Consider the following 27,453-nt stretch of genomic DNA (forward strand, 5'->3'; position numbering starts at 1 on the left):
GCGAGCTGATTACCTTCGCAGACGTGGTCATGTGGGCCTCGTCATAGACGGTGTGAGTCCAGTTTGAGTCCGGGCTTTTAGCGATATTAGTTTGCTCGGGGAGTAGTTCTAATACCGCCGCGCCGAGCTATGGTTGATCCACATGGTTGGGCCTGGTTGGGAAAGGTTGTCACGGGTACCCCCTTATGTGCATCTTAGCGGGTGGCACAAGCCGTATGGTCCCTGTGTCGTGTGGGTCCAGGAGTATCCCCCTGCAGGGTGTATAATCAGTTCGGACTGCCGCGCTCTCGGTCATGAGCATTGCTATCGCTTATCTCCACCGAGCGACCATGTTTGGTCGTAGAGTTTCGATGTGGGTTGTGGCAGGATTGGTTTGGGTGGTTTGGTCGGTTTGTGGTCGGTGATTTGATGGTAGTGGTTTACTCTTGTACACTTGTTGTTTATATGTCTGTTCTGATCAGTTGGTTGGCAGGGTTTGAGTGGGTGGTTGGTTAAGTCAGTTGCTTACACCTAGAATCTAGGTTGCTTACCGCTTAATGAACTTAAACATGTCTTAATCCTTGCTACAGCTTTAAATGCATGATCCTTGGAGTCGAGAATATATATACTCATACTGTGTAAGACTTGCTAGTACCTTCGTACTAAGGGGTGCTGCCCTTAAGTTGCTTTCAGGTTCGCAGGTTGGCGAGGAAGAGGCAGTGTTCGGCTACTTTGTGCCTGCCGATCAGGGTGGCGGGTAGGAGTAGCACCTTCTACTCCGAAGTTTGGCGCTTTTGGTATGGAGCCTAAGGGCATACGGCTCCATACTCTTTTGTTGTATAGGTTTTTCTTCCGCTGCATAGTTGTTGTTGTTCCTCTTTTGTTGTAAATTGTGGAAGCAGTTGCATGTTTAATAATTGTAATCCAGTTTAATTATTTGCTCTCTATTAAACTGTGTTGTGATATTTGAGTTGGAAGGCATGTGTTCCGATCCTGGGCACAAAACACGTGCCGGGACTACCAGAATGGTATTCTGGTTAATCGTCGAGGTTGTGATTATGAATAATGATCCTCCTGATGATTAATTAGAATACTATTTGGACGGTTCCTCACATAATTTCTAGCCATCTGAGTCATAATTGGAAACAACTAGTTTATTCGGAATTGGAGTCGGATATTTTTGGCTCGGAATCGGCATCATAATTGTCGTAGCAATTTTTGACAGAATCAACATCAAAATCAGCTAGTTGGAGTGACTGAGTTCGAATATTATCCATATTGGATACATATGATATATGCTATGCAAAATAAGAAAAAAAAAAGATAAAGAAGCCCATGAAACGAATCGTCTTGCAGGCTGATTTGCATCGTCCGTTTTGAGATAAGAATCAAACCAGCACCGTGAATTTTTTTATTTATATATATATTTAAAAAAATTCATAACATGTGAGCTTGTGAAGTTGTAATGAACTAGGTTGTGCCATTTATTATCCAAGTGTTCATGCAATGAACTATATTATCTCAGCTATTACATAGTAACTTTCTAGTATGAATATATCCTTTATTTTTTGTTATGGTCTTACGTACAATTTGAGTGGTCTTTCATATTTTGGTAAGTATTCATCAGCCGTATTCATTTTTGATCCATATTCGGTTTGTATTCATTTATGACATTATCCTAATCATATTCGTATCCGGACTATCCGTATCCGCTTCTGGCAAAAAAATGTGGTTTCAAATACAGTGGAGCCTCGTTCCGACCGATTCTAAGCTGTTTTCACCCCCAAAAAATACACATCATATTTCCTAGTGATTTTATGAATATCTTTGATAATTATTGCTCGGCTAATCATTAATTAATTGTAATTTGCACAATATATATTCCTTTTTGTTAAACCTGCAGGAAAAGTAAAGATTGCACACAATCCAAGCAGATAGATGCAGAGATCTCGCAAAAACAAAGACAATCGTACCAGATGCACCTCTATTGGACACTCCAGAAGGTTTTGAGGGGTGTGATACGGTCAAGAGCGACCGTACATGTATCACCCCCTTTAGATACACCTCATAAAACCAAATAACTTTTGTGAAGGAGGCAGGGTCAAAAGACTTCAAGAGGTGGCCAATCCTATCCCAACGATTATTTAAAGATAGTATCAATCCACATCAAAGAGGCGATCACATAACCATCTCAAGACACCAAAAGGCCGCCAAGAAACCTAGCCACCACCATAGTTCATCAATTTCCTCTCTATTAGATCCATTATAAAATGCGCCCTCCATCATTTCTCGGTGTAAACATTAATCACATCAAGGAAGTTATTAATTTTTGCTTTTAATTCTGTTCTTCATTTATTTGATGATAATATTCCCTGTTATTATTACAAGTTTTATTTTTATTATGATGACGAGTAGTCCCTTTAGGGATAAAGGGCACATAGGTGCCATGTAGCGCACCATTAGTGTAGATCAGGAGTAATCGATCTTAACGTAGTATTTTCCTATAAAATTCCTTTTGTTTGTTTTCACAATTCCTAGGTTTGTTTGGCCACAAATATGAGGATTGGGTCTAGAAGGAGGAAACAATTGTGTGGATGACCAAGTTATAGATAGAGGCTCCATGACAGGGACTACATATGGCTGCAACGAAGAAGTTTCAAAGGGGATTAATGGTACAACAACATCACATAAGGTGTTATTCTAGGATCAGTCCCTTAATAGGTGTATAGAGACGGTGTCGTGTGCACTAAAAGATGATCGTTCTTTTTTAATGGCCCACAAGAGGCCGGCAGACAAGAGGCGATTAGAGTGTGCCACCCATGTGACAAGCATATTTAATTCTTACGGTCAATCTTTATGTTATCTATTCTCTACCTTATAGATCATTTCTCGATCTGTGCGACCAACTAGCTACATGGTTCCGGCGTGTCCTTTACCCTACTTTTAATCATTGTTGACATCCTTATTAATTTCAGCATTATTTATTTCTCTCAATTAATGTCAGAATTATTATTTAGGATTTTATATTTACAAGTATTTAATTTCTCTACATTACAACCAAAAGATTTAATTATTGCAGGGTTAGATTACAGTGCAAGTTTGGTAGACCAATTTTCTCCCTAAGGGATCGATATTTAAATATATTGTCACTCTAGGGATTTCATGTCGCATGTTCTTCATAGTGACATTGGAAAAATAACCACATATAACAAGGACGTGTCACAATGCAGCATGTACCTTCCATTTTTTTTTAACCATATGTGTGTGTTCGTGCACATGATATAGGAATGGTCTCATGGAGAGTGCACTTCTCATTTGATAAAATTATATTAAAAAGTCAAGTTATCAAATTTATTACATGCATGCTTGATTACTTGGTGATATATAATTAGTAACATTTAAAAATATTTCTTGAAAGGAAAAAATATCCTTTACCTCTAAGGAAATGTTCCAAGGAAATGTAAGTCAATCAGAATTTTTTTCATCAAGTTATGCTCATAAAATCATCCCACATCCATCCATCCATCACAAACTACCACATACATTAAAACTACGATAGTACACACTAAAGCAAAAGAAAACAATATTATGGGCTTCTTCTTTTTTTTTACCAAATTATGCAATCTTTAAAATCACTGAACTCACTTCTCTCTTCTTCATCCTCAATGGCTTCATCTTCACTATCAATGCAAATTAAATCTTCACCACAACTTGCCCCATCAACCAAGTACAGGTGATTTCTGTCATCAATTGGTTCCTACGTGAAATCCTAAGGCCTTACATGTAAAGAGACCTTACGAGACCTTATTCTGGCACATTAGGAAAAATTAATTGATTGTGATCTCGTGCATGCATGTTACAAAGTGTATATGCCATGTTTTTTTACCAGTATCAAATTAAGATGTGCATGGCTTTGGGGAAAAGATATATGTCATATAAGTGGAAGCTTTGACACTTCTAGTAGTTTAGTGGGTCGAATCATTGCACAATGTTAACCATCCTCGATGTGGAGAAAGAAGTTTCTTCTTGATAATTACTAACATCTTTGTCAATAGGGCATATGTCAAGAATACACAAGGTGCATATCGCATCATCTCGCCTTCTAATGGGAAAATTTGAGACTGAATCAATACCATTTGATTTATTACTTTGCTGAACTTTTGATGACTTAAGCATTCTGTGTAAAGGTGTGGCTTACTCATGTTCTATTGTATCCTATCCTAGAAACAATCATAGCTAAGTAAAATCAATAATAGAAATGTTTGGTACAAATGGTCAAAAGAGGATAGAAGATGCAATACTAAAGCACCTTAATGTAAGTAAAACTTTGTATAGTATTTTTTTCATAAATTGGATAATAGGTCAAACATAGCGAGAGGCCACACTATCTTCTTCAGCTCTCACAGCAATAATATCAATAATCTAAGAAAAGCATAGGCAATTGTTCTCTCACAACAGACATGATACAAGCTCACATGTCAAGTTCAAAAACATGACCACTTACAAAACCCCAAGTTATACTAGTAAATACAAATGCATTACACAGAATGAACTTAATCTAATGGAGCACCCTATCAAACCCTTAGAAATGTTTTCAAGATATTACAGAGCAAACACACACCACCACACACATAAACATGTGTGTATCCCGTGTATACCCGATGGGAATCTATCTAAGGCACCTATGGTCTCACGGAGAGCAGGCTTCCCACCTTGATAAAATTTTATTAGAAACATTCAGTTAGAATATTTGTCAAGTATATGCCTGATTGCTGGTTCATATCTAATCAATAAATATTCAAAACATTTCTAAAAAATGAATACTTTTAATGCCTTTAAGGAACACATGTTAACATCTCTAATTTATAATTTATTTGTTAATCTATGCTCATAAAATTGTCACATTCATTGAACACAAACTAGTGCATTGTTTAATTATGCGGCAATGCATATGAAGGCAAAATAAAATAATATCATATTCTTTCTTACCGAATTATACAATCTTTGAAAATTTTGAACTCATTTTTCTCTTATTCACCCTTAATGGCTTCATCTATGTCTCAAGAGACTTTATGAGGCCTTATTCTAGCACAATAGGAAAAGTTGGATTGTGATCTATGCATACAGCTTATAAAGTGTCCATGTATGACATATTTTTCTAACTAGTACAAAATAGGATGTTGAGAAAAACCTATGACTATAAACTAGTATGTCCAAAAAGATACATGCCATACAAGTGGAAGCTTTGTCACTTCTGGTAGTTTACTCAATCGAATTTGTCACTCAGAGATCCTTTCAGTGTGTACTATGCTTAATGCAAGTAGTAAATATATATATGGAAGGACTATGTTGAATAGAAGAAAAAATGTATATTTAATTACTAGGAGTATTCCACCCATACACACAAACAAGTTTGTCCCCTACGCACCCTAGGAGTTTATGGGAGTTCCACAAGGAATCAAGGAGCATGTGTACATGATTTTCTACTAAACATGCTTGTTTGTGCACTCCTACAATTGGTGGACACTAGCACTAAGCCTAGGATTTGCACAACACCTTGGATAATACTTTATAGTTCAATGCAGAAAATTTTAAGTCAATTCTAGTCCCTCAGGATCACCATTCAACTTGTGCCTTAGTCTCTGATCACAACTCTACTCCTTGTATTGGCCTCTAATTTCTCACCTTAGCATATTTCAGCATGTAGCTTCTACTGTAGTAATGCTTCCCCTTTATTTAGCTATTGCGATGTGGTTGTTGTCTTAGTGGTACTTTGGTTATTTTACCAATAGTGGGCATGTTAGGAGCACCACCAACAAATAAGTAACTAGTGATAAAATTGAGATAGTGGTTTAAGCGGTAGGGCACGTTTGGTTTGTGCCCAAACCTACCTTGCCAAAAAAATTGGCTAGCCCTGACAAATACGGTACACATTTGGTTTGTTGCTAATGCCTGCCAAAATTTTGGCAAGCCCATGCTCTCTTACTCATCTCCTATACATTTTCTTGCCAATCCTTGACTAAATGTTGGTAAGCAAAACCTTGGCCAAAATTTTGGCTAGCCAAATCCTGATAGGGCAAATTTGGGCACAAATCAAACATGCCCTAAGGTTTACTTGTGAATAATAAAACATAGCACTATTTTGCTTACCCATTCTAAGTCTATACTTAGACTACTCAATGCATTATAGTCTTCTCGGTGTATGTGACAAATGATACACAAAGATTGTACATAGCGAATTGATTAAGCGCACACATTCTATGCCAAAATTAAGTTTCATGCTGATCCATTCATTATAGGCATTAGTTACTTGTGGAGCAACAAGATACATATTGTTTAAGTTCAAGATCGTACGTGCTATACTACTCTTTTTATTTTTATTTTTATGTCATGCTAAAAAGACCGATACACTAATAAGTTTCCCTCGCAAAGTGATAATACAATTGCTGCTGCAAGCATATATAGTCAAAAAAGTGGCACTCCAACAAGAACTAATGTTTATTTATGTCTCTTTGCTTGAGACACTAGGGCAAAGTGTTACCAACATTTTGATGATTCCAAAATGGTGTGAAAATATTTTTTAAGTTTCACAACATAAACACTTTTTTTTTGTGATTCTTTGAATAAGGTTCACCATATCTACTCCTAATATCCCAAATATTCAATCATACCTAAATTAATGACTCAAATGAGCAATTTTGAAGTTCTACGAATTATATGCAAACACATCACATGCAATACATTTGATATGATGTACTCTTTTCATTATTCTAGTGTTTAGCTAGGCTCATTTTTCTAAACTGAATTTTAAATTATAATATCATAATGTGTCAAATAGGGATGGAAATTGGGTGTGGCTGGGCACAAATATAGCTCACCCGTACGCATTTGCAGCACATAATATCTCTCTCATGTGCATGCCTCGCCATCTATGATTGTAGATGCACCCGTTGCTTGTGGGCATGGTTGTGTACTTGCTAAATCAACATAAAGTAGTAAATCTACATCAATAATCAACATCAAACTTGGCGATAAATGCTTACAGGAAACAAATGCTTTTGTTCAAGACAATGCCACAACTTCATGAGTTAGGAAATGTTAAAACAAATAAAGTAGAAGGGGGAGCATCCGCCTGAGAAATTTAGCACAATCTTACCTCTAATTAGTACATAATACAGATTATTAGTAGAAACTTGCTAAAAAATGGTATTTATTTATGATAGCATATTACTACAGAAATTTGGACTAGACACCCAACCGAAACAATCAGGTCTACAAGATTTCTAGCACTAAAATAACAAGCAAAAGCTATAGATCCACAACGGTACCTGTGAAGGAGGTGTCAGTGTGTGATTGCATTGCCACTAGAAGAGGCTGTAAAAGCAAGGGTGCATCTCGCCCTAGGGTTTCATATGTGCTGGAGAACCTTAAAACATGTGACTTTGGCGTTGACCTTGGTATGACTGCCCACTGGAGGAGGATAAGTGGGTAGCGTCCAACAAGAGATACTGTAAAGATGACAATGCTTGGTTTGAAATGTCGATGGAGAGGCGGTGACATTCTATGGATAGGGTGGGGTATGGTCAAGGAGGGTGTTGGTAGTTGGCGGTGGAGGTGGGTGGTGACCAAGGGTGGATGTTGACTTGAGGTTGTTGGTGAGTGAGAGTGGGCTGATTAGGGGTACAAGAGAGGGCTAGTGGGTATTGCAAGAGCAACGACGACTATGAGGAGGTGGGAGAAGGAAGGCAGGGTTCAAACTTACATGTAGTTAGCATTCAAACTTGGAATAACGGAGGACCAAAAGGGCATGCAACCCATTGCCTACCACCAAGGTACACTCTGGATACCCAAATATTAAGAAAATAGAAAGAATGCATCACAATGGAACACAACAACGGTGACACAACCCTAAGAAAATAGAAACTAAGTAAACAATGATGATGAGCTTGAGATATGGCCCAGATGAACACTACACATTCTAAGCTCACAATCATAAAATTAGCCTACCTAGATGGCCCAACCTAGACAAAGTTGCAAAGCACAAAACCCTAACTCGAACCCCTCTCCCCCTACCCAACTCCCACAAATGAACCAGATCGGGCCATAGATCGTGCCAACTGAACAACATGGCCTAATCCCTTTCCCCTCTGCCGCTAGCAACACAAGAAAGAGTTATAGATTTAGAGTGGTACCTGCCAAAGGAGCGTCAGCATGCAATTGCCATTGGAAGGAGGCTGAAGAAGGTAGCTTCAACGCTAGCCTTGAGGTTTTGTGTGCCCTCTCAAGGAGGATAGGAGGATGACACCTGGCTAGAAATGTTGTGAGACCAAATTAGCTGCTTGGAGACATTAGTAGAGATGTTTTGGCATTGGTTTAGTAGGACAGGGGCGTGGTCGAGAAGGGTGATGGTGGATGATGGCGAATTGGATGATTGGCGGTTGGAGGAGAGGGTTATTCTGGAATTACGTAGGAGGTGGTGGCTGTAAGAAGGTGGACGAGTAGGGGTTGAGACTTGGATGCAGCTAGGGTTAAGGTAGTTATAGTTTTAACCGTTGGGCCTATCTATTATATTAGGAGGCATGTAAAGTATAAACAGAGGAAGTAAATACGGAGACGCTTTCCCATTTCTATACACCTTGCATGTCGGGCATAGTTTCTCGGTGCTAATGTGCCTATGAGTAGGGGGGGAAAGCAGCCTAGGCATGCCATGAATGGGTACGTGTGTGTTTGTACCACAATGAAGCGCAGCAACGGCCAATCCAGTGATCCACCCACAGAAGATAGAAACTAAATAAACTAGGCGTGACGTCTTTTCTATGGGCTTTAAATGTGGCCGGACTGAAACGAAGCCCAGATAGGCCCAATATGCATTTCGTACCCAAGTCCAATACACGTACTGAAGCCCACAATGATAAGCGGAAGCCTAGCCGGACAGACAAAAGCCCCCGAAGGCCCCGATCAACCGGATCACGCCACTCCAACCCTTTGCCAGCCGCCGATCCCCTTCGCCAGCCGCCGCTGCCGATCCCCTTCGTCGTCGCCGGCGGCGATGGTTCCGCAGGGCCAGAGCAGCTCCCTGCAGCGCCTCCACCACGTCGAGAAAGTACCTCCTGGCCCGCCCGCTCTCGTCTCCCAGATTTGGGTGGTTGTAGATTCGTCTCTTGGATCTTGACTCGTTGGTTGGGTATTTGTTGTGCCTGTACAGCGGATAGTGCGGGTGCTGGAGCTTGCGGGGGCGGTGATGGAAGAGCTGGGCAACCCGCAGGGCCCCCGCACTGATGCCGTCGGCGCGCACTGCCGCGAGTTCATGGTCGCTATGAAGGTAACCTACTAGAGAAACTGTAGTGGGAAACTAATGGTTGAAATCAATAGTTTATTAGGCTGGGGACTGCATATTAGCACATGAGTTGGTTTTGAAGTGTGGTATGCGAAAATTTGCTCTTGCTAATATTACTTACTTTCCGCGAACCAGTTATGTTAATATATGCCTGTGCCCCTGAGTTGGTTTTCTGGTTTTCATTCTAGCAAAATATACATGCCCAAAAATCATGCATGATAACTCACTCGCTCATTATTGTTGTGGATGGAATAGGACATTCAAACAACGTTGCGTGAAGAAATTAAAAGTGCTTGTGAATACCGTCCATTTGAAAAGTGTGACTACAGCACAAGGATTGCTAATGAGATATGTTGCAAAAAGCTGGAGTATGTGATTGACAAGTTGGATGCCATGCAACAGAACATCGAACAAAGCATTGATGATGTTCAGCAAGCAGATTGTCTGTTGGTAAGTGCACTGCACCCTGTGGGGTCCTTTATCGACTTCTTTATAATTTGTTCTTAGGGCCAGTTTGGAAAATGAGAATTGTTTTAGGATTTTTTTGGGTTTTAGTTCAATTTTGAATTAAAAGGATTTGGTTCCTAACCCCTCTATCCAAACAGGCCATTTGTATAGTAGCTACAGGATTTGTCATCGTCTTCTGTTTACTTGAATTCAACAAAAGTTAACGCAAAGGAGTATAAACTGCATAGGGAATAAGGGATACTAGTATTATGGTACTAGCCTGTACATGCCACTTTTCCATATTTATAAGAACTCGGGTCATTTCAAGGCCCTCAAAAGTAATCTCACTCAGTGTTCTGCCGTTTACTTGAATTCAATAAAAGTCAACATAAAGGAGTATAAATTGCATTGGGAATAAGTGTTGTTAGTATTATGGTACTAGCCTGTACATGTCACTTATCCATATGTATAAGAACTTGGGTCATTTCAGGTCTCTCAAAAGTGATTTCACTCAGTGTTCTTCTGTAGCACAATTGACAGATTAGTTCTGTGAATTTTTGTTACTTGCTGATCTGCAAACTACGTGACTTTCGTTGTGTTATATATTATGTGTTTCCATGGATGGCCATTTTTTTTTTTTTTTGGCTCTTAAAATGACCTGATAAAGCTTTTTGCATTCGTATCTGGATGATTTAAATTTTAAGCTATCATCTTGTCATTCCTCAATATGTGATTCATGAATTTGAGATGATAAAGTTACACCAGATACTTGCATGGAATACACATCTAAATCTTGTAAATCTGTTGCTAGCTCTTATAATATGTAGTATTTGGTCTGTGACTCTAGTTCAGGCATCTTCATGTATGCTTTCATATGTCCATAGATGGGGAATTGTTTTTGTTCCTTTATCATGCTAATGATCTTTGTTAGTACTCATCCTTGAAGAATTGTCTACCTTTTGAACTGAGATGAGGTTTCTTCTGTGTTAAATTACACATACTCTGTGGATCACTTTCAGGGTTAGGAGCATATCTGATTGGGCAGTATGCAGAAGGAATGCAGATGAAGCCTCCGATTAACTAACAATAGCAGGAAGCTTTGCATGACTCTGGGATTGTAACTTGTGGTTTATTTCTAGTCCATTTTTCTGGACAGTGTTCTTCCAAAGTATTAGCAGCAGCTGTTAAGAACGGCTACCTGCTGATGCACAGCAGCAAGGAGCTCGGCTTAAGTAGCATAGGAGTGGTACTTGGGACTAGACAGAGGGACTTTTTGAGGTGGTGTATTTTACTGATGAGAATTTCCTCTTCTGTAGTACTTCAATGTTTCTCATCCACTTGCTTCAACCGCAGAACATGCCTTTCACTATATTGGCAGCTCATTCCTGAATGGTGATTTTCATGTATACTAGCAATAACAGTGTTTTGATTTTATTGTTGCTGATGGTTCAGCATCCACTGCATTCCCAGCTTATCAGGTTCTAACTGCTCCAAATACTCTTGATTGTTTACCCTATTTGTAAAGAGTAGGTAAAATATGAAGAAGCCATTTCTCTGCCAATAAAGTTGAAGTCCTCAGGGCTCACGGCAAAGGATTGGTATGCTGCCACATCAGCCCCATGAAATCCTAGGTGCATCCTATCTACCTACTAAAGGGTGTTTTTTTAAAGGAAAATAGTGAGGGAAACCTACTGTGGTATATGTGTTTGTGTGTGTATATAGAAGGAAACTATACAAGAGAGAGCCAAAGATTTTAAAGGCATGCGAACCCTATTTAACTCTAAAAGAAATTCAGAATTAAAGCAATCCTTTCATCCAGGGAGTGAATGTCTAACATTTTTGAAGATATGGTTGTTTCTCTGCTTCCACAAGCTCAAGGTTGCAATAAGGAAGATCTCTATAAAGAAAAGCTTTTGTGAGTCATCTGTAGCCTTTTGCATCATCACGAAGAATTGAAGATTGAGGTCTCAATATAACTAGATAGAGAACCAGCAGTTGGTCATAAAGCGGCAAGCGAAGATGGAAGGTAGTTTCTTCCATGTTACTACAGACGCAATTGTAGTTGTTACCCTTAATCTTAAGTCTCTTTCTTTTTAGAATGTTCCTTATGATCAACCTGTCCATTAAGAGTAGCTATGTAAACACTTTGAGTTTGCTGCTATATGAAGCCTTCCAGAGTCATCGGAAAGGGAGTGGAGGTTGGATGTTTATGAAAGGGTTGTAGAATTTCTTTGCTATGTATGCTCTATTGCCCTAGATATAGTTCCATTCATCGTTTTGATCTGAGTGATTTTGGAATTGGCTTAGCTTTATGTGCAACACTGTGAGCTTCTGGAAGGCTTATTTTGAAAGAGGAATATGAAAGTGCATGTGAATAAACATGTCTTCTCTTAAAGCCACAATTGAGACATGCTCATTTTTGACAAAGGAGAAAGGACCGAGCAACTGATCCTTAAGCAAGTCATCATCCTATAGATCCAACCAAAGTAGCACAGATCGTCCTTTATCAAGGCTGCATTGTGAAATGTCTCGAAACTGGTAAGCAAATTTGAGGATGTGAGAAAACAAGTTGAAATATGTTTTGTTTTGTATGTGATGAGTGATTGATAATGTTATTATTTTGGTTTGTTGATTTGTGGATTGCACAAGCATGTATATGTGTTGTAATTATGATCAGTTTGAGTCTACAAAAATTGTACACGCCAGATGATCCGGTGATTATGATTTTGTATATGCCGGAAGGTCCGGGGTTCAGATGAGGTTCATGCCGGAGCTTTTCATCCCAGAGGTAGAAATTGAAGTACACGCTAAATGGTCTGACGATGGGCAGCAATATACGTCGTAACATTTCTTGTAGAGAGGTTGCAAGTTGACTCAAGTGGACTTAAACTCGTCGGATGGTTCGACGATGGAGAGCAATGCACGTCTGACTATTTCTTGTAGAAAGGTTATAAAATAGTTGCGTGGTGAAAGTGAACTCGTCGGATGGTCTGGGGATATGATGAAGTATACGCTAGAGCATTTTTTGCAGAGAGGTTGCAAGATGGTCGGTCTGTTGGATTGAATACGTCGGATGATCCAGCGTGGATGAGGTGAAAATTGTGGAACATCCGACGTTCACGATTTTTCTGAGATGTGCATGACTAAGGATTTTGATTATGGACTAAACTATAATGGAGTTGTAGATATATGTGTACTTGTCTTATGTTGTGCGTGATGGATGCAACTTGGCGTTCAACGGTGGGATGATCAGGGCCAAGCAGTGTGCTTGGTGTCGGACGATCAAGGATGTTGGGTGGAGTCAAGGATGGTCCTAGCTGTGTATATGGAGATTAAGCAAAGCATGACAAAGGTAGATGAAGATGATGTGTTGACAAAGTCAAGCGAAAGGGATATTGGTGCAAGTGATAAGGCGGTCCAAGGGATCGGGAGCGGGAGAGACTTGCCAGCGATCAAGATCGCAAGATGGAGTGTACACGTCAACATCGGGATACTTACTTGAGGTGATAACAAGTGGAAGTGAGTCATGCTTTAAGAAGAGTGCAAGACGGTTTCGCGGTTTGGCTTTAAAACTATGGAAGGATGGGGTGCAAGTGGTATCATCGCAAAGCTAGTATCGAGGCGAAGCTAAGTCGTGAAGACGTCACGATCGTTCGATGGACAGAGCAAACAATAGGCCAAAATTTTCATATGGTAGGTAGGAGGCTATTGGAAGGAAGCGAAAAATAGGCCAATATACCGGGAATGTAGCAGGTGAGGGGTGAAACTGTAAATCCTAGCGTGGAGTGGTTGAGTACGGACTATAAATAGGATCATACTGTACCCGAGATGGGAGGAATCAATCAAGACTATTTACCTCTAACACGTGTCACACCCAGAATCATTCGGCTTTCCCTCGGAGCGAGAGTTTTCCTTGTTCGGGACTTCGGTTCTAACACTAGTAAACAAGCATTCATCCAAACAATCATTATAGTTGATGTTAGGGACCTATCGGGGTTTAAACAAAATAAAGGTGACAATATCAAGGTATAGTTTAAACAAGCTTGATCATAACTATATTAGCATATTTTTTAAATTACAATTATTAACTTAAGCATGCATATTCCTATATTTTGAAACAATAGCTCTACGGGTTGTGTTTGAAAACATAAGATCAACATGATCAATAGAGTATGACTTTCCTTCGTTGAAGTCCTCGCCTGCTCCTTCTTCAAACTCTGGGTCCTCTGGATCCTTAAACGCTTCTTCCTCTAACGTACACAACCAACGACAAAAAACACACACAGTCAATCAACAATTAATTACTAAAAACAAATTATATTACAAAAATTATGAAATTTACAAGGTTGGGTAGATCTCAAATTTAGATGAATATTAGTGGAAGAATCATTGAAAATGGAGTTAGGACCGAGGAGAAATGGGCTTTAGAAGTTTTGTCAGGAGAGAAAAAACAGAAAAAGGAATATTCTCTAAATATTCCTTGGCTCGGCTTTAGGGAAACGGCTTGGCTGGCAGCTTGGCTCACAGCTCGGCTTAGGGCTGGGCTCGGCTCGGGAGATAAGGAGGGGGTGGCTCTATCCCGATCGGGCGGACAAAGCGAGCGAGAGAGAGAGAGAGAGAGAGAGAGAGAGAGAGAGAGAGAGAGAGAGAGAGAGAGAGAGAGAGGAGGAGGCGATGAACGGCGAGCACGTCGGTGATGGAGGGCGGCGGTGGGCTCTGGCGAACGGCGGATCGGGGCGGCGACGGCCGGATCTGGTCAGTGAGGGTGGGGGCGACAGCCGATGACGGGAGGAGCTCCGGTGACTGGCGAAACGGAACGAGGATGGCCTAATCTACACCGTGGTGGAGGCGATTCATGGAGTGGCTAAGGTATGTGGCTCGGATTTGGAGATTTTGAGGCTTCGGGTGAGAAGAGAATAGAGGGGTGACGATGGAGCTCACCGACAATGATGGCGCTTCAGCCTCGAGTGGTGGCGTAGTGGGAGAAGGAGGCGGTGGAGGTGAGAGAGGAGGAAGAGGGTACTGTTAATTTATAGGGGCGACGACATGGGCATGCGAGACAGCGCGGGGCGCGAGGCGGAGCTCGAGGCTTGAGGGAGTGGTGCAGGGTGCGAGACAACTTGGTGCATGAGGTTAGCCTGCGACGCGCGATGATGGGACAGGCGGCACGGCGCGGTGCAGCACAGAGCCCTGGCGCACGCGGCTGCGAGCGATGTCGGGTCACGGGGAAGGGGATAGAGAGAGGGAGAGAGATAAAGATTTTTTTCTTTTAGGAGAACACGGGTGTGATATTAATGATGCTGTCAAATAACCCCTAAGAAAACATAGGTCTATCAACACCTAACATTGTGAAACCGAATCAATACACCCCATATAGTGGTTTTGAAAGTGATTTCTCGATCATAGCAGCTGATATGGCTGCCACATGATGATAAAAAAAGTAAATAGTGGAAAGTTTATTTTGCTTTTTACCTACCATTTTCTTGTCATATTCCATTTTTTCCACTTCCTTTTTATAATATGTGCTGCCATGTGGTGACGATGTGGCTGCCATTATTTTATTTCTTGATAAATAGTGAGGCTTATTTTATGTTAATGACTAAGGGAAAAAATAAAAAGATGAAGAAAAATATAACAAAAAATATACTTCCCACTATTTAAAATATTTCTAAATGATCATCGCCACATGGCATCTACATCAGCTAACAGGCGAAACAACCTTCAAAACCAGCATATAAAGTTGATTGACCTGGTTTTGCAAGATAAGGGAGTTGAATAGATATTATGACCGTACAATCAAATTTCAGGGTTAGATGGACTCTGTGGTTAGCCATGAAGGTATTTAATACTGTTCAAGGTCATTTTTTTTTACTGTTTTTCATCACACTCCTCAGGGCTCATCAGCTCGTGGCAAAGGATTGGACCGCTGCCACATCAAATCCCTTGAGGTCCTCGTTTCAAACACTTAAACTAATTTATCTGCAAATGAATTTGATTTTGCAAAGAATCAAATCTCAAACAGATAAATAACAAAAAAAATGATTCTGTGTCTATTAGACCTAGAAAATAGAGTTAGAGGATGATTGGTTAGAGTTCGAGTTTCGGTTTTCACACCTTCTCATAAAACTAAGACGTATTCTATTCTTTCTTTGTCCTCTTTTATATTAGACTTGGAAAACTAATTTGAGTTCTCACAATTTTTTCTTGAGGAATGAGTTCTCACAAAATTAATCAGTAACACACAAATAATTATCTGCAGTAAAAATGTAAAAAAATTCACACATAAAAAATAGGATTCTATGGAAAAAAAAACTAAACAAAAAACAAAAATGAGCTAGCTATTAGACCATCTCTAATAGATATTTTAAAAATTTATCCATATAACACTATTACAACATACTCTAATATTATTACAGTACTCTTTATTTTTTTCTATCTTCAACAATTACCTATTTCCTATATTCTACTACTCTTATCCTCCCTCCGTATGACGGAACCGCTGTGAACAGTGTTACGGCTGCTACAGTAATTCAGCAAAGTGCCAGATTCTCTCAATACTGTAGCAGCACGGTAGTACTGATACGGCGGAAAGAAAATTCGAGTGTTACAGTATTTTTGAGGTACTGTAGCACTGGAGATGGCCTTAGCAGTTGTTCCCTCCAAAATCCACAAATAAATAAGGGGATAAGCCAAGCCTCCCCTGCCTTCACTATCCAGCATCTCCCTCCCTTCTTCCCCTGCCTCTCATCCTATCCAAGAAACCCGAAAATTCCAGACCTAGGAGCGCGCAGCAGCAGCCATTAGCGCACACTAGCTAACCGAAGGCTGCAGGCATGGCCGCCCCCGCCGCAACCTCCCTGCTGAGCACGCTGCTCCAGCTGCCCCTGCCCCTGTTCTCGGGGAGGAGCTCGCCGCCGTCGGTGGTGCACGTGGCCCGGCGGGCGCCGACGGCGGTGTTGGCCGCGAAGGGGTACAATGTGCAGATCCTCGTGGACGAGAACGAGGGGGAGGAGTCCATCTTCCGGCGGTTCCGGCGGGAGGTGATGCGCGCCGGCGTGCTGCAGGAGATCAAGCGCCGCCGGAGGTACGAGAGCAAGAAGGACGAGAAGAAGCGCAAGGCTCGCGAGGCCGGCCGCCGCAACCGCCGCAGGTATAACGTCGCGGCACTTTCTTGTTCTTGGTGATGAGATTGGGTTATTCTTGAAATCAATTTACCTGCAGACAACTACGTTTTTCCTGTGCGAGAGAGTGACAAAGTGGGCACCCATAGATCGTTCAATGTTCACGCTTATCGGCAGAATGGATGCTATGCAGTTATTGGGGAAATTGGGACTCAGAATTTGATTTGCCAGTTGATAGTGCGAATTGTGGAAATGCTCGATCTTTGCTGATATTACAAGTAGCTGTGCCCGGCGCTCGTCTTAGTGATGTATTTCTGTTGACAAATTAGTGGGTAAGTGAAGTTGTCAGGTTTTAGTTAGTTTTTTGCGGTATGACAAGTGAATGTAAAAGCGCGACATGAACTCTTTCACTGGTGATGGTAATTTGCACGAGATAAAGAGAAATTCAGCTGTTTTCCTGCCTTGTTGGTAGTACTGATGCAGCCATTTCACTGCAAGGTATTGTGTATTGTTGTTAGTTTTGTTGGTGTTGTATAGTGGATGACTGGATGTTAATTGGCTTTGTGATGATTAGGTTGAACCATCCATGAAAGTTCAGCTCGAATGATCTGCCTAGCTTTGCAAATTTTAACCTTTGGAAAGCATTTCCAAATCCTATTATTTGACATGATCAGCAAAACTGTGATACATAATAATTATATCCTAACTTAAATTATATGTGCTAAAAAAATTGCAGGCGTATGATGGATGAGCCAAGGTTCCCAGAAGAAGATGCAGGGGCAGCCGCTAGGGCTAGGGACGAGGACAATGACAACTGGGAGGTTGACGGTATCCTGTGAGACACTAGAATTCTTAAGTTTATAACTGTCCGAATGTAGAAGTTTAAACGATTTGAGTTCTTTTATGGCCTGCAAAGCGCAAACTATATGAGTTTTGGCAGTGTTCCTTTCCGCTTCGATTGTACAATTGCAATGTATTAATAAATTTTAGCTAATGCAATATCCTTTCCTTTCACCGAGCCCCTGAATCTACTGTGTTTCAGATCCTAATTTCGCATATGTTTCATGTCTTTCACCCATGTTAAGCGTGTGTTTATGAAGGTTTACACTGATGGACAATGCTAGCTGGCAGTGTTCGTAAACAGCATTTTTATTCTGCAGAAAAGTGAAAGCTAGCATTTGGACGAACAATTTACACCTTTCTGGCATAGTGTAAGGCATAAACAAATTGCCGTTACAGCTGTTTTGCTCATGACATGTATAGCTTATTAAGCCAAGGGAAATGCGTTGTGCTCCTTTCTTGCCTACTATATGCCAAGTATGTATATGTATTTCTGCACCTGAGCAATCAGGTATATTTCATCGGCGCCACTTCAAACAGATGGCATGGACAGACAGTGATAAAACCAAAACAAGAAGAAAATGTCATATAATCCATTAGAACTTGGGAGATTTCTATTCAGTGGCGACCAGAGCTAGACACGCCACCTTGACCCCTTTGCCTCCCAGCTCCCACATGAATTTTCATTTGAGGTCTTTTAATGAGCAAAATTTGATTAGTGTTTGGAGAAAATTTCAACTGCTGAAACGAATTTTCGACTATTAACTAGCTGCAAAAGCTTTCGATTTCAAGAAACTCCGGTTCAGACTTTCACCTCATTTGAAGAGAGCTTTTCCCCTTCAATCATCGCACTTTCAGTCGCCGCCCTCTCCTGTATCAACTATCAAGCCTGTGGCCAGGAGCAATGTTGTATCGGCCAAATCACTGGCCGTTTTTAACATAGATTTTCGAGTGAAAAGTAAAAACGTAGGGTTCTCAATTTCATTTGAACGATCACTTCATTCATTCTGGGATGTAGGGCAAAAGAATTTCACAGAATTGGGATTCCTCTTCCTTTGGTTTTTCAGGAACTCCATAGGAATCTAAACATCCACTCTAACCTCATTCTCTCTTGCTTGCATGTAGCTCGGTGCGATATTTCCCTTATACATCCAAACACACAATCTCTCAACTTTTCCTGTGTTTTTCCAGTCCTATTCACCTGGATTTAAATCCTACTCTCGCACTGCTTTCTATTCATGTGCTTTTCATTCCTGCGTTTTAAACAGAGCCTAGTAGCGGATGCCCTGTTTGTCAACCTATGGTGACATTGGGATGGTACAATAAAGCAGGAAAACCAGTGCAAACAAGCAAATGGATGCAAACGTGCAGAAAACAAATGTTGTCCGTCCGGTCTCCATTCGAAAGCTACGATTAATTCCACCATCTAACCAGTAGAGTGATTGATTTGTATAAAATCATAGGTGTGCCCATGAAATATCGTAAAATAACTCCTCCATATGTGGGATGATGGGATTAGCCGCAACCTTCGAATGGAGATCGAAAGAATGACATTTATTGTTTATACGTTTGCACTAATTTACTAGTTTGCATCATTGGATTTCCTCGGAAAACTGACGGTCGGTGGGTCCACCGGATAAATTTCCAGAAGCAGTTCTGCAAAAATAGACCGTGGCAGTACAAAAACAAGAGTGATCTTGAGTGATCAGCGGGAAGAATTCGAAGAAATCAATCAATCACCACATGCTCATTTCATTGCATCTTCCCCGAACAACAAATTAACAAAACACACAGCGCAAACGCAGCAACATGTCCAGTTTAAAAAAACAGAGCCAACCAGTCAGGTTCGCTGCCTTCTTCCTTCTCAATGGCCATGGCCAAGGATGCTGAGGTGGGTGTCGAACGAGGGCAGCTCGTCTTCTTCGCCGTCGCCGTCGACGTCGACGCCGCTGCCCGGCACGGTCGGCAGCTTCACGCCGGAGGCCCCGTCCTCCCCTAGGCCCTCCGGCCGGCACGTCTTGTCCGTGACCGGGTTGCACCCGAAGACGGAGCTGCCGGCTGGGGCGGGCGCCGCGCTGCCCTCGGCGAACCTGACGAGCAGCACGCACGCGAGCAACGCGGCGAGGGTACGCGCACGCGTGGACGCCATGGCGATGGATCGGATCTAGCCAGCAAGCTGCTTGCAGACGGTGGAGGTCGATCGATCGATACGTGCGCGAGATCTTGCGGAGCTTCACGAGCTAGGCCGGCGCGGGATCGAGTTGAGGAGAGGCAGCAGAGGTGGTGCCCGGTGCGGCGCTTTAAGGCGACGCTGGTGGTGGTGGCGACGCTGTGGGTTGGGGTTCGGCCAAGGTCGTCCGTTGGTTGGTTGCGACCGTTGTGGGGAGGTTTGCGGCTGTGCTCGGCCTCCGCGCGCGGTGGCACGGCGACCGGGTGCATGCGCCCCCCTCGCGAGCAACTGCATGCATGCCGCGCAGTGGCGGTTGTCTCTATTCTATTTTGAGGCAGCGAACAACTAGATCTCTGGTCAAGGACAGGCCGGCCTGCCTGTCGTAGTATTTTCAGCCTGGCACGTAGTTTGGGCAGGTCTAGTGTTAACCCAGTATTATCCGGGCCAGCCCAAAGGAGTCTTATTAGGCAGCAAATCTTCGAGTTTTTTTATTTTTATATTTTTTTTCATTAAAAATTTAAATAAATATATTTCTCGTCGCAATTGCAGCCCTCTGAGAGGTGGTTAGGTCACCCGTCCTCTCAGGAATGATAAGGAGGCCTAACCGCCCTCTCAGAGTACGGCTTTTCCGCCCGCGCCTACCCGTAGGCTGCCCGCCCACCTCCCCACCTCCTCCGTTCTTATAAAAGAGCAAAAATTGAGGGGAAATCCTCATTTTAATCGAAAAAAGAGAAAACTCTGAAGAGGGAGGAGAGGAGAGGAGAGGAGAGAAAGAGAGCGCGGCGAAGCCCTACTGCATTTGATCCGCGGATTTTAAGATCACTTTTCGGTATTTTCTTGTAACTTTTATTGTTGTTAATAAGTACAGTAGCACTGTATGACATAGGGTTTAGACATGTATGATCTAGGGTCTAGAAAATGCTGTATTTAGTAGAATATTGTCAAGCTTAGTTGCAATTAAATACAGAATATTATTTGTAGTATGGTAGTTTTGAATATGTAGATTGTACAGAGTAATAATTGTAGGGTAGCATTGTGTGACATAGGAATTAGCACTGTATGACCTAGGGTTTAACAGAATGACCTAGGGTTTAGGGTTTAGAAAATGCTAGTATACTGTCAATATTAATTCCGATATGGTAGGATAGCTATTAAATGTAGATTGTATAGAGTAATATTTATGGGTAAGTTTGTTTAGGGGTATTATTGAAGAACCTATTGTTAGGCATGAATCGGTGTCGGTAAATTTTTTAGTTTTGATACTCAGAAATATAGTTCGTCGGTCTTAACATTGGTTATATTTGCGGATGTTTCCAGGGATGGCAGATAAATTAATTTTTCAGATATATTATGGTGAGGGTGAAATTAGGTATGGTCCTAACGGTGTAGATCTGTCTGCATTTCATCATGTCATGAAAGGTCTTAGTAAAGCTAATGAGAGGACCATTGCGGGTGTGTGCAAGTGACTGATGCGATTTTTTCAACTAGATCCGCAGCAACATGATCTTAAGCTGAAAGCTGTCCTCAGCCGTGCTAGTCAGGGATACTTTGACGAGCTTGTTCCGATCAAAGCCACATCAACTTGGAGGCAATATATAGATATATCTTGTAAACGTGGCATGCTTCTGAGAGAGCCCATCGCGCTAAGGCAGTAGGTCTCGATGCCCTGCGAAAGGGCAAATATCTTAGGTGCACTTAGTAGAGAGTATCTAATGTAACTCGACATATTTTCACTCACTAAGGTATGTTATGATTAGGAGGGGCGCACTAATAAGTAGGTTAGGTCTTTGTGTGAACCGTATATGCCACATTTTTTTCTCGACGTGTCGTCGTGGTTATAGTCTCATGTAATAATTTTCTACCATATATTTAATCTTATGTTTCTCGCTGTTCGCAACCTCATACCCGCGTAATATGCTGCGAGTGCTTCACATATACAATTTGTTCACAAATATCGATTTTTTATCCTCCGAATAATACGTTATGTACTCCAAATTCTCGCTTCCCCAATATACCGTTTTCAGTACTCTTCAACCATTTTAATTCCAAATTTTGCAAAATACCTATTTCAAATTTTGAGCAAATACACTAAAATTTGCTGACCCGGGGGATTTGCTACTAAACAGATATAGAGAGCGAAATTTAGAGAGTCGGTTGAAGTACGTAGAGAAATTAAGAGAGAATATTTTGAAGAGGCTCTGTCGGAGGGTGAACTCCTCAAGCGGGGATCCGAAGGGACCCCCTTTGAGATTCAGCTGTGGGGATGATCCTGAGTCCGCCTCGTACGTGAAATAAATGGGAGTAAATGAGAGGCAGGTGGAGTGGATGATCGGATGCAGAAGGAAGTAAACGCTCAGGGGATTTTTAGACAGATTCGGGCCGCACTGAGCGTAATACCCTACTCCTGTGTGTATGCTATAAATGCTCTAAGTATGTTTCTCTGGGGATCTGCTGTGTTACAAGAATGTTTTTCTAAGTCTAGAGCTTCGTGCTTCTTCCGTCGTCGTCCAGAGTTCGTCGGATGTGCCCTGACCGATCTCCGTCCGATGTGTTCTTCAGGCTATGTCTGTCCGATGTGTTCTAAAAACTCTCTCTCTTCTCCGGGGAGCCCGCCCCTCTTTTATACCTGTCGGGGCGGGTAGCGTGCCCAGAAAGGATTGGCGCAAGTTCCAAGGCACCATAAATGGAAAGCAACCATCATGGGTTGCTGCTTGAGATGACAGGGAGGGTTGAAAATGCGCCCCCGTCCGGTCTTCATCGTCATCATTCCGCTTTTCAGCAGATGCAGCGGGGAGAGCCCACCGGGCAACCACCGAGTAGCCCCGCGTGCCCGCCCGGTCAAAGCGAGTTTGACACAATAGGGCGGCAGGCGTCGCGCCTCGAGCCCTGCGACGTTATCCCAAGGCGCGCCAGATGACGCGCGATGGGACCCGCGCATTAAATGTCCCCATACCTCCCTACCAGACCGTGGCAGGGACTGACAACAAGCGTGGGGGGAGTGGTTGGAAGTGACAAGTCGCACGTCCTCTTAAATACAGCATCGGACCTCTCACCAATTGACACCTCACCGCTGAGCCCTTGTGGGAACCACCGGCAAAGGACTTCTCAGGCCCTCGGGGAACTGTGAGTGCTCGGGGACTACTGTTCACAGCCCCGAGCACTCTCTCCCGGATATGCTCTCTCTTGGTCCTCAGGGAACCGGGTGCTCAGAGACCACTGTTCACGGCCCCGAGCACCCTCTCCCGAAACTTGACTTCTCGGGTGCTCGGGGACCGCTGTTCACGGCCCCGAGCACTCTCTCTCGGAACTGACTTCTCTTGTCATCGGGGAACTCGGGTGCTCGGGGACCACTGTTCATGACCCCGAGCACCCTCTCCTGAAACTCAACCTTCTCGGGTTATCGGGGAACTCTAGTACTCGGGGACCACTGTGCATAGCCCCGATCACCTTCTCCCGTGACTTGGTCTTCTCGGACCTCGGGGAGATAACCCCCAAGGGAGGGCGCCACGTGGCACTCTGCTGTCCTAGCCTCGGGATTCGGAGACCCCTGGTTCCTATGTCACCGACAAGCTCCCTATATAGAGATATAGAGAGCGAGATTTAGCAACTTGGCTGGAGATGCTCTTAAGGTTCAAGATGGGTTGGGCCAGGCTTAGAGGAATGACTAGGGTCGGCGGCAAGACCAGATTAACTCTGCATACATACACATACAAACAGTCAGTTTGGGTTGGACGCAAACTGCGAAACCAACGGGTCGGATCAACGCGGAAGAGGGGTAGAAGCCTATTCCAAACCGGGCTGTGCAACCTGCAGCCGCGGCCAGCGCGGCGGCTCAACACAAAACCCACTTGAACCTTTCTAACATTAATATTTAAATAAATAGATTTCTGATGAATTTTTTTTACAAAAATAGACGTCTACTGGCCTCATATGAGGCAGTTAGACCCTGTAAGCAGTCCACAGTAGTATGAAAAGTTTTTCGTTAAAATCATTGTTTATAGTAATATTTTTTTCTCCCACCTTCTTTATACAAAACTGTGGTTTTTTGTTGCTCCAAAAATTCTAATTTTTTTTACGTGTTTCATAATTAATGTGCAACCCATTTTAATTAGATTAAACTAAAATACATATGTAGAATTTAAACTAAAATTCTCCAAAAAAAACTATTTTTATAACTTTTAACAAATGTTAAAGCCTTAAATAAATTTCCAAGAATCTGGGAAAATTCACTAATATTAATATTATGTGATGAACTAGTTTCTAAAATTATTTTAAACCCTAGGCTATATGATGAAAAAGTGAGTTCTTTTATAATGCTCTATTCACATGTTTCATGTGAATAGAGCGTTACAAAAGAACTCATTTTTTCACAATATAAACTAGGCCTGAACATAATTTTAAAAATTATTCTATCACGTAAGATGAATATTAGTGATTTTTTTTCAGATTTTTAGAAATTTATTTGAGACCCTAACAATTATTAAAAGTTATAAAAGTAGTTATTTTTGAAGAATTTTAGTTTAAATTGTACACATTATTTGTAGGTGAATCTAATTAAAATGGGTTACACATGAATTATGAAATACGTAAAAAATAGAATTTTTGAGCAACAAAAAGACCACAAATATTACTGTGAACAGTGATTTTGACGAAACACTTTTTAATTCTTTCTGTTAGGATCTATTTATTTAAATATTAATGTTAGAAAATATACAAATAAAAAAAACTCTCGCTTTCGCTTCTCCGGGCCAGCCAGGTCACGGACGGCCGCCGCTAGCGAAACCCCGTTTCGAACGGCACGCACGCCGCCAACGGCCGCCGTTCGCTGCCCCCGAGGCACCCTCCACTCCTCGGCAAGACGACAACCGCCGCGCCGGGAGAGAGAAGACAAGCGCCCCCGCGAACCAACCCCCGCGCTGTCCTGCCACCGATCAGGGATTTGGTTCCTTCTCGCCTACAAAGTAAGAGCACCTCCTCTCTCTCTCTCTCGATTGAGCGATCGATCAGGCTGCTCCGGGCATTTGGTCACCAATTCGTTCGTTCTTGGAGCTTGCTGTTTCCAGGACTATTGGGAGGAATCGGCTGCTGGCTCCTTATCGTTGAGGATTCTTGAAGGAGGGTTGGTTCTTGGTTTCTTTCCGGGGGAAATTCGCTCGATGCGGCGCGATGCCGGGCAGCCTCCGCTCGGCGTCCCCCGACGCTGGCGACATTGACGCCGCCCTCGCCCTCGAGGAGATCGCCGGCGGCGGCGCGGACTGCATTGGTGCGCTCGCCTGCGGCCGCCGCCTCCCCGAGCCGCGCCTCCGCCTCACCGTCCGCAAGCTCGACGATTCATGCTTCGGTACCCCCAAATCTTGTGCCCTTTTGGTACCTGTTGGTTGGTTGGTTCTCTTCGATTTCTAACGCGACGTCGGGTTGGGGTTTGATGGGGTCATGAAATAGACGTTGAAATCGCGAGGTCGGCCGCGGTGTGGGAGCTCAAGGCGGCCATCGAGGACTTGTTCTTCGCCCTCTACGACGACGCCGAGAGGACCATCTCTTGGTATGCCAGCCACATACGCATACAATTATATCATTTGATGTTCAATTCGCTAGTTGTTTGCTCTTGCGTTGCATTGTGACGCCCATGTTAACACTACCAAGACATAAACTGATAAACAACTGTATTGCTATTTTGTTATCACGCGGTTGTGGTTTTGGATTCAAATTTGTTCGTGATGATGGGTTATTAAATGCGACTCTGATGTTGGCAACTTAACATTCAAGGTTGCTGCTTGCTTGTTGTAGGCAGCACGTATGGAGTCACTTCTGCTTATGCTTCAAGGACGAGAAACTGACGGATGACAAGGCAACATTGCGTGCGTTTGGTATAAGAGATGGCGATGAGGTATGTGCACTTTCCTGCTCAGCCATAGGTTCTTGGATGCATATTTCCCCTTTAGTGCCGACTAATTCTGCTATGTCACAGATTCTTAGATGTGTTTTTCCCTTTTAGTGCCGACTAATTCTTATCTGTCTTGTGGGATAAGCGGGAATATTACGTATCCTGCTTCATTTACCAAACAAAATTGGTATAATCACTTGTTCACACACAAGATATGGCACTAATGGGAGTATAAGATATTCGTAGAAACAATTGCATCTTTGGTTAAGCTTTCTTACGAACCACAACCCCCTATTTTCATGCATGTGCACAACAGTAACTCAATGCTAGGTTCCGTTAATTCAGCTTGATTCTATTGGTACCAATTGAGATCCTCTTGTATTAGATGTTCAATAACTGTAATAAAGTCCAGAACTAATCTGTACTGCTTTTGTGATCTCTTCTACAGTTCTACTTCTTGGATTTCGAATGAAATTTAGGTTGTCACCATGATCTGGCATTTGTGTGCTTTCAGTACAATAATGCGCAAATAGAAAAATCCATCCTTTACTGTCAAATCAGTCTGCTTGGATAATCAAATGTAGCATGGATTTTTAGTATTATTTGTCTCTTCGAGGTATTCTAGTATTTGTGACATCTGCTGCACTAAGTTTGAAATCCTATTTAATACTTCACATTGTAATGTGCCATATCCTTGCTTTCGGTGCCATGCCTTTTGATGCCTTTTCTTATATTTTCTCCCTTCATGCAGCTTCATTTTACCCAGCATCTCTCTGTTGACTACAACCCATGCAAGAGTCTTTCCAAAAACCACAATGCAGCATCTCACAGAAGGTGTGCACCTACATGACCTTTTGTCTACTTGATCACACATCTTCGTTTCCAATAAACAAAATTCTATTTGCTGACAACTGCTAACATTGCAAATGATATCCTATTGTAGGTCAACGACTTCATTGGATGATTTCAGTTGCAGCCCAAGGACTTTGTTGGATGATCTCAACGAAGATGAGGGTGAGATGTTTACTGATACCAGGCGTTCTACTAGTGTCTTAGAAGATCTTTGTGTTTATGAGTACAATGAGGAGCGCATGGAAGAAAGTCGCAAGAAAAGAAGTTTCTTTCGTGGTTGGTTCTACTATTCTAGATTGAGGAGTAGCAGGAGGACGCACGCAGAAGACACTGTGCCATCATCTTGTGAGAAGAAAAATACTCAACCGAAACTGGGGAAGTGGTTGTCTTCAAAAAGTTTGAAGACACGGTGCAACTGAAGGCGAAATTTATGGTCTCTGTGATATATGTCGCTTTATCTCACTGAAATGAAATTCTGAAATGATGTCGATTTTTACTCCATTAACATGCTTCTTCATACGGTCAGCTGAAAAGCAGATGACTTGATTCGTTGCAAACTTAGAGAAGACTTTAGCCTAGGTGATCTAAAGTTTATTGTATATATTTGTATGCTCTGACTTATTGATCCTTTGAAAAATTACTTTTTTGCGGTGCAATGAGAGGATTCAGCTATGTATGGAACACTTTGTTGCATAAGAAACAACAATTGACGCCTCATGAAATTTCGTAGTACCCATTTTTGTTTTACCCTGAATAACATGTGCGTGATTCATGCAAACCCTGCAAGTATGATCAATAAACCAGTATAAAAGTGCTTGTCTTG

General features: G+C 42.2%; 4 protein-coding genes across 5 annotated transcripts; 3 read left to right on the plus strand and 1 right to left on the minus strand.

The window, feature by feature from the left end:
• The first annotated feature begins 8,920 nt into the window (after nucleotides 1–8,920).
• LOC133922507 (mediator of RNA polymerase II transcription subunit 11-like) lies at nucleotides 8,921–11,197 on the plus strand. Its single transcript, XM_062367869.1, has 4 exons — nucleotides 8,921–9,082; nucleotides 9,185–9,301; nucleotides 9,572–9,766; nucleotides 10,783–11,197. Exons 1-4 carry the CDS (start codon nucleotides 9,029–9,031, stop codon nucleotides 10,786–10,788), a joined length of 372 nt encoding a protein of 123 aa, XP_062223853.1. The 5' UTR covers nucleotides 8,921–9,028; the 3' UTR covers nucleotides 10,789–11,197.
• A 5,259-nt stretch (nucleotides 11,198–16,456) lies between these two features.
• LOC133922508 (small ribosomal subunit protein bS21c-like) lies at nucleotides 16,457–17,898 on the plus strand. The gene is made up of 2 exons (XM_062367870.1): nucleotides 16,457–16,913; nucleotides 17,621–17,898. Exons 1-2 carry the CDS (start codon nucleotides 16,597–16,599, stop codon nucleotides 17,721–17,723), a joined length of 420 nt encoding a protein of 139 aa, XP_062223854.1. The 5' UTR covers nucleotides 16,457–16,596; the 3' UTR covers nucleotides 17,724–17,898.
• Nucleotides 17,899–19,588: 1,690 nt separating this feature from the next.
• Nucleotides 19,589–20,023, minus strand: LOC133920676 (uncharacterized). The gene has a single exon (XM_062365271.1). It carries the CDS (start codon nucleotides 19,871–19,873, stop codon nucleotides 19,589–19,591), a length of 285 nt encoding a protein of 94 aa, XP_062221255.1. The 5' UTR covers nucleotides 19,874–20,023.
• Nucleotides 20,024–24,651: 4,628 nt separating this feature from the next.
• On the plus strand, nucleotides 24,652–27,352 carry LOC133920677 (uncharacterized). 2 transcript variants are annotated; one of them, XM_062365273.1, is made up of 6 exons: nucleotides 24,652–24,855; nucleotides 24,944–25,235; nucleotides 25,337–25,436; nucleotides 25,682–25,781; nucleotides 26,530–26,612; nucleotides 26,722–27,352. In XM_062365273.1, the coding sequence occupies exons 2-6, from the start codon at nucleotides 25,061–25,063 to the stop codon at nucleotides 27,047–27,049; spliced, it is 786 nt and encodes a 261-aa protein (XP_062221257.1). In that variant the 5' UTR covers nucleotides 24,652–24,855; nucleotides 24,944–25,060; the 3' UTR covers nucleotides 27,050–27,352. The 2 variants fall into 2 exon arrangements, with proteins under 2 accessions (XP_062221257.1, XP_062221256.1); XM_062365272.1 differs by having other exon boundaries at nucleotides 24,958–25,235.
• Nucleotides 27,353–27,453: the final 101 nt, after the last annotated feature.

Source organism: Phragmites australis, chromosome 6 (assembly GCF_958298935.1).
Source record: "Phragmites australis chromosome 6, lpPhrAust1.1, whole genome shotgun sequence".
NCBI classification, from domain to species: domain Eukaryota; kingdom Viridiplantae; phylum Streptophyta; class Magnoliopsida; order Poales; family Poaceae; genus Phragmites; species Phragmites australis.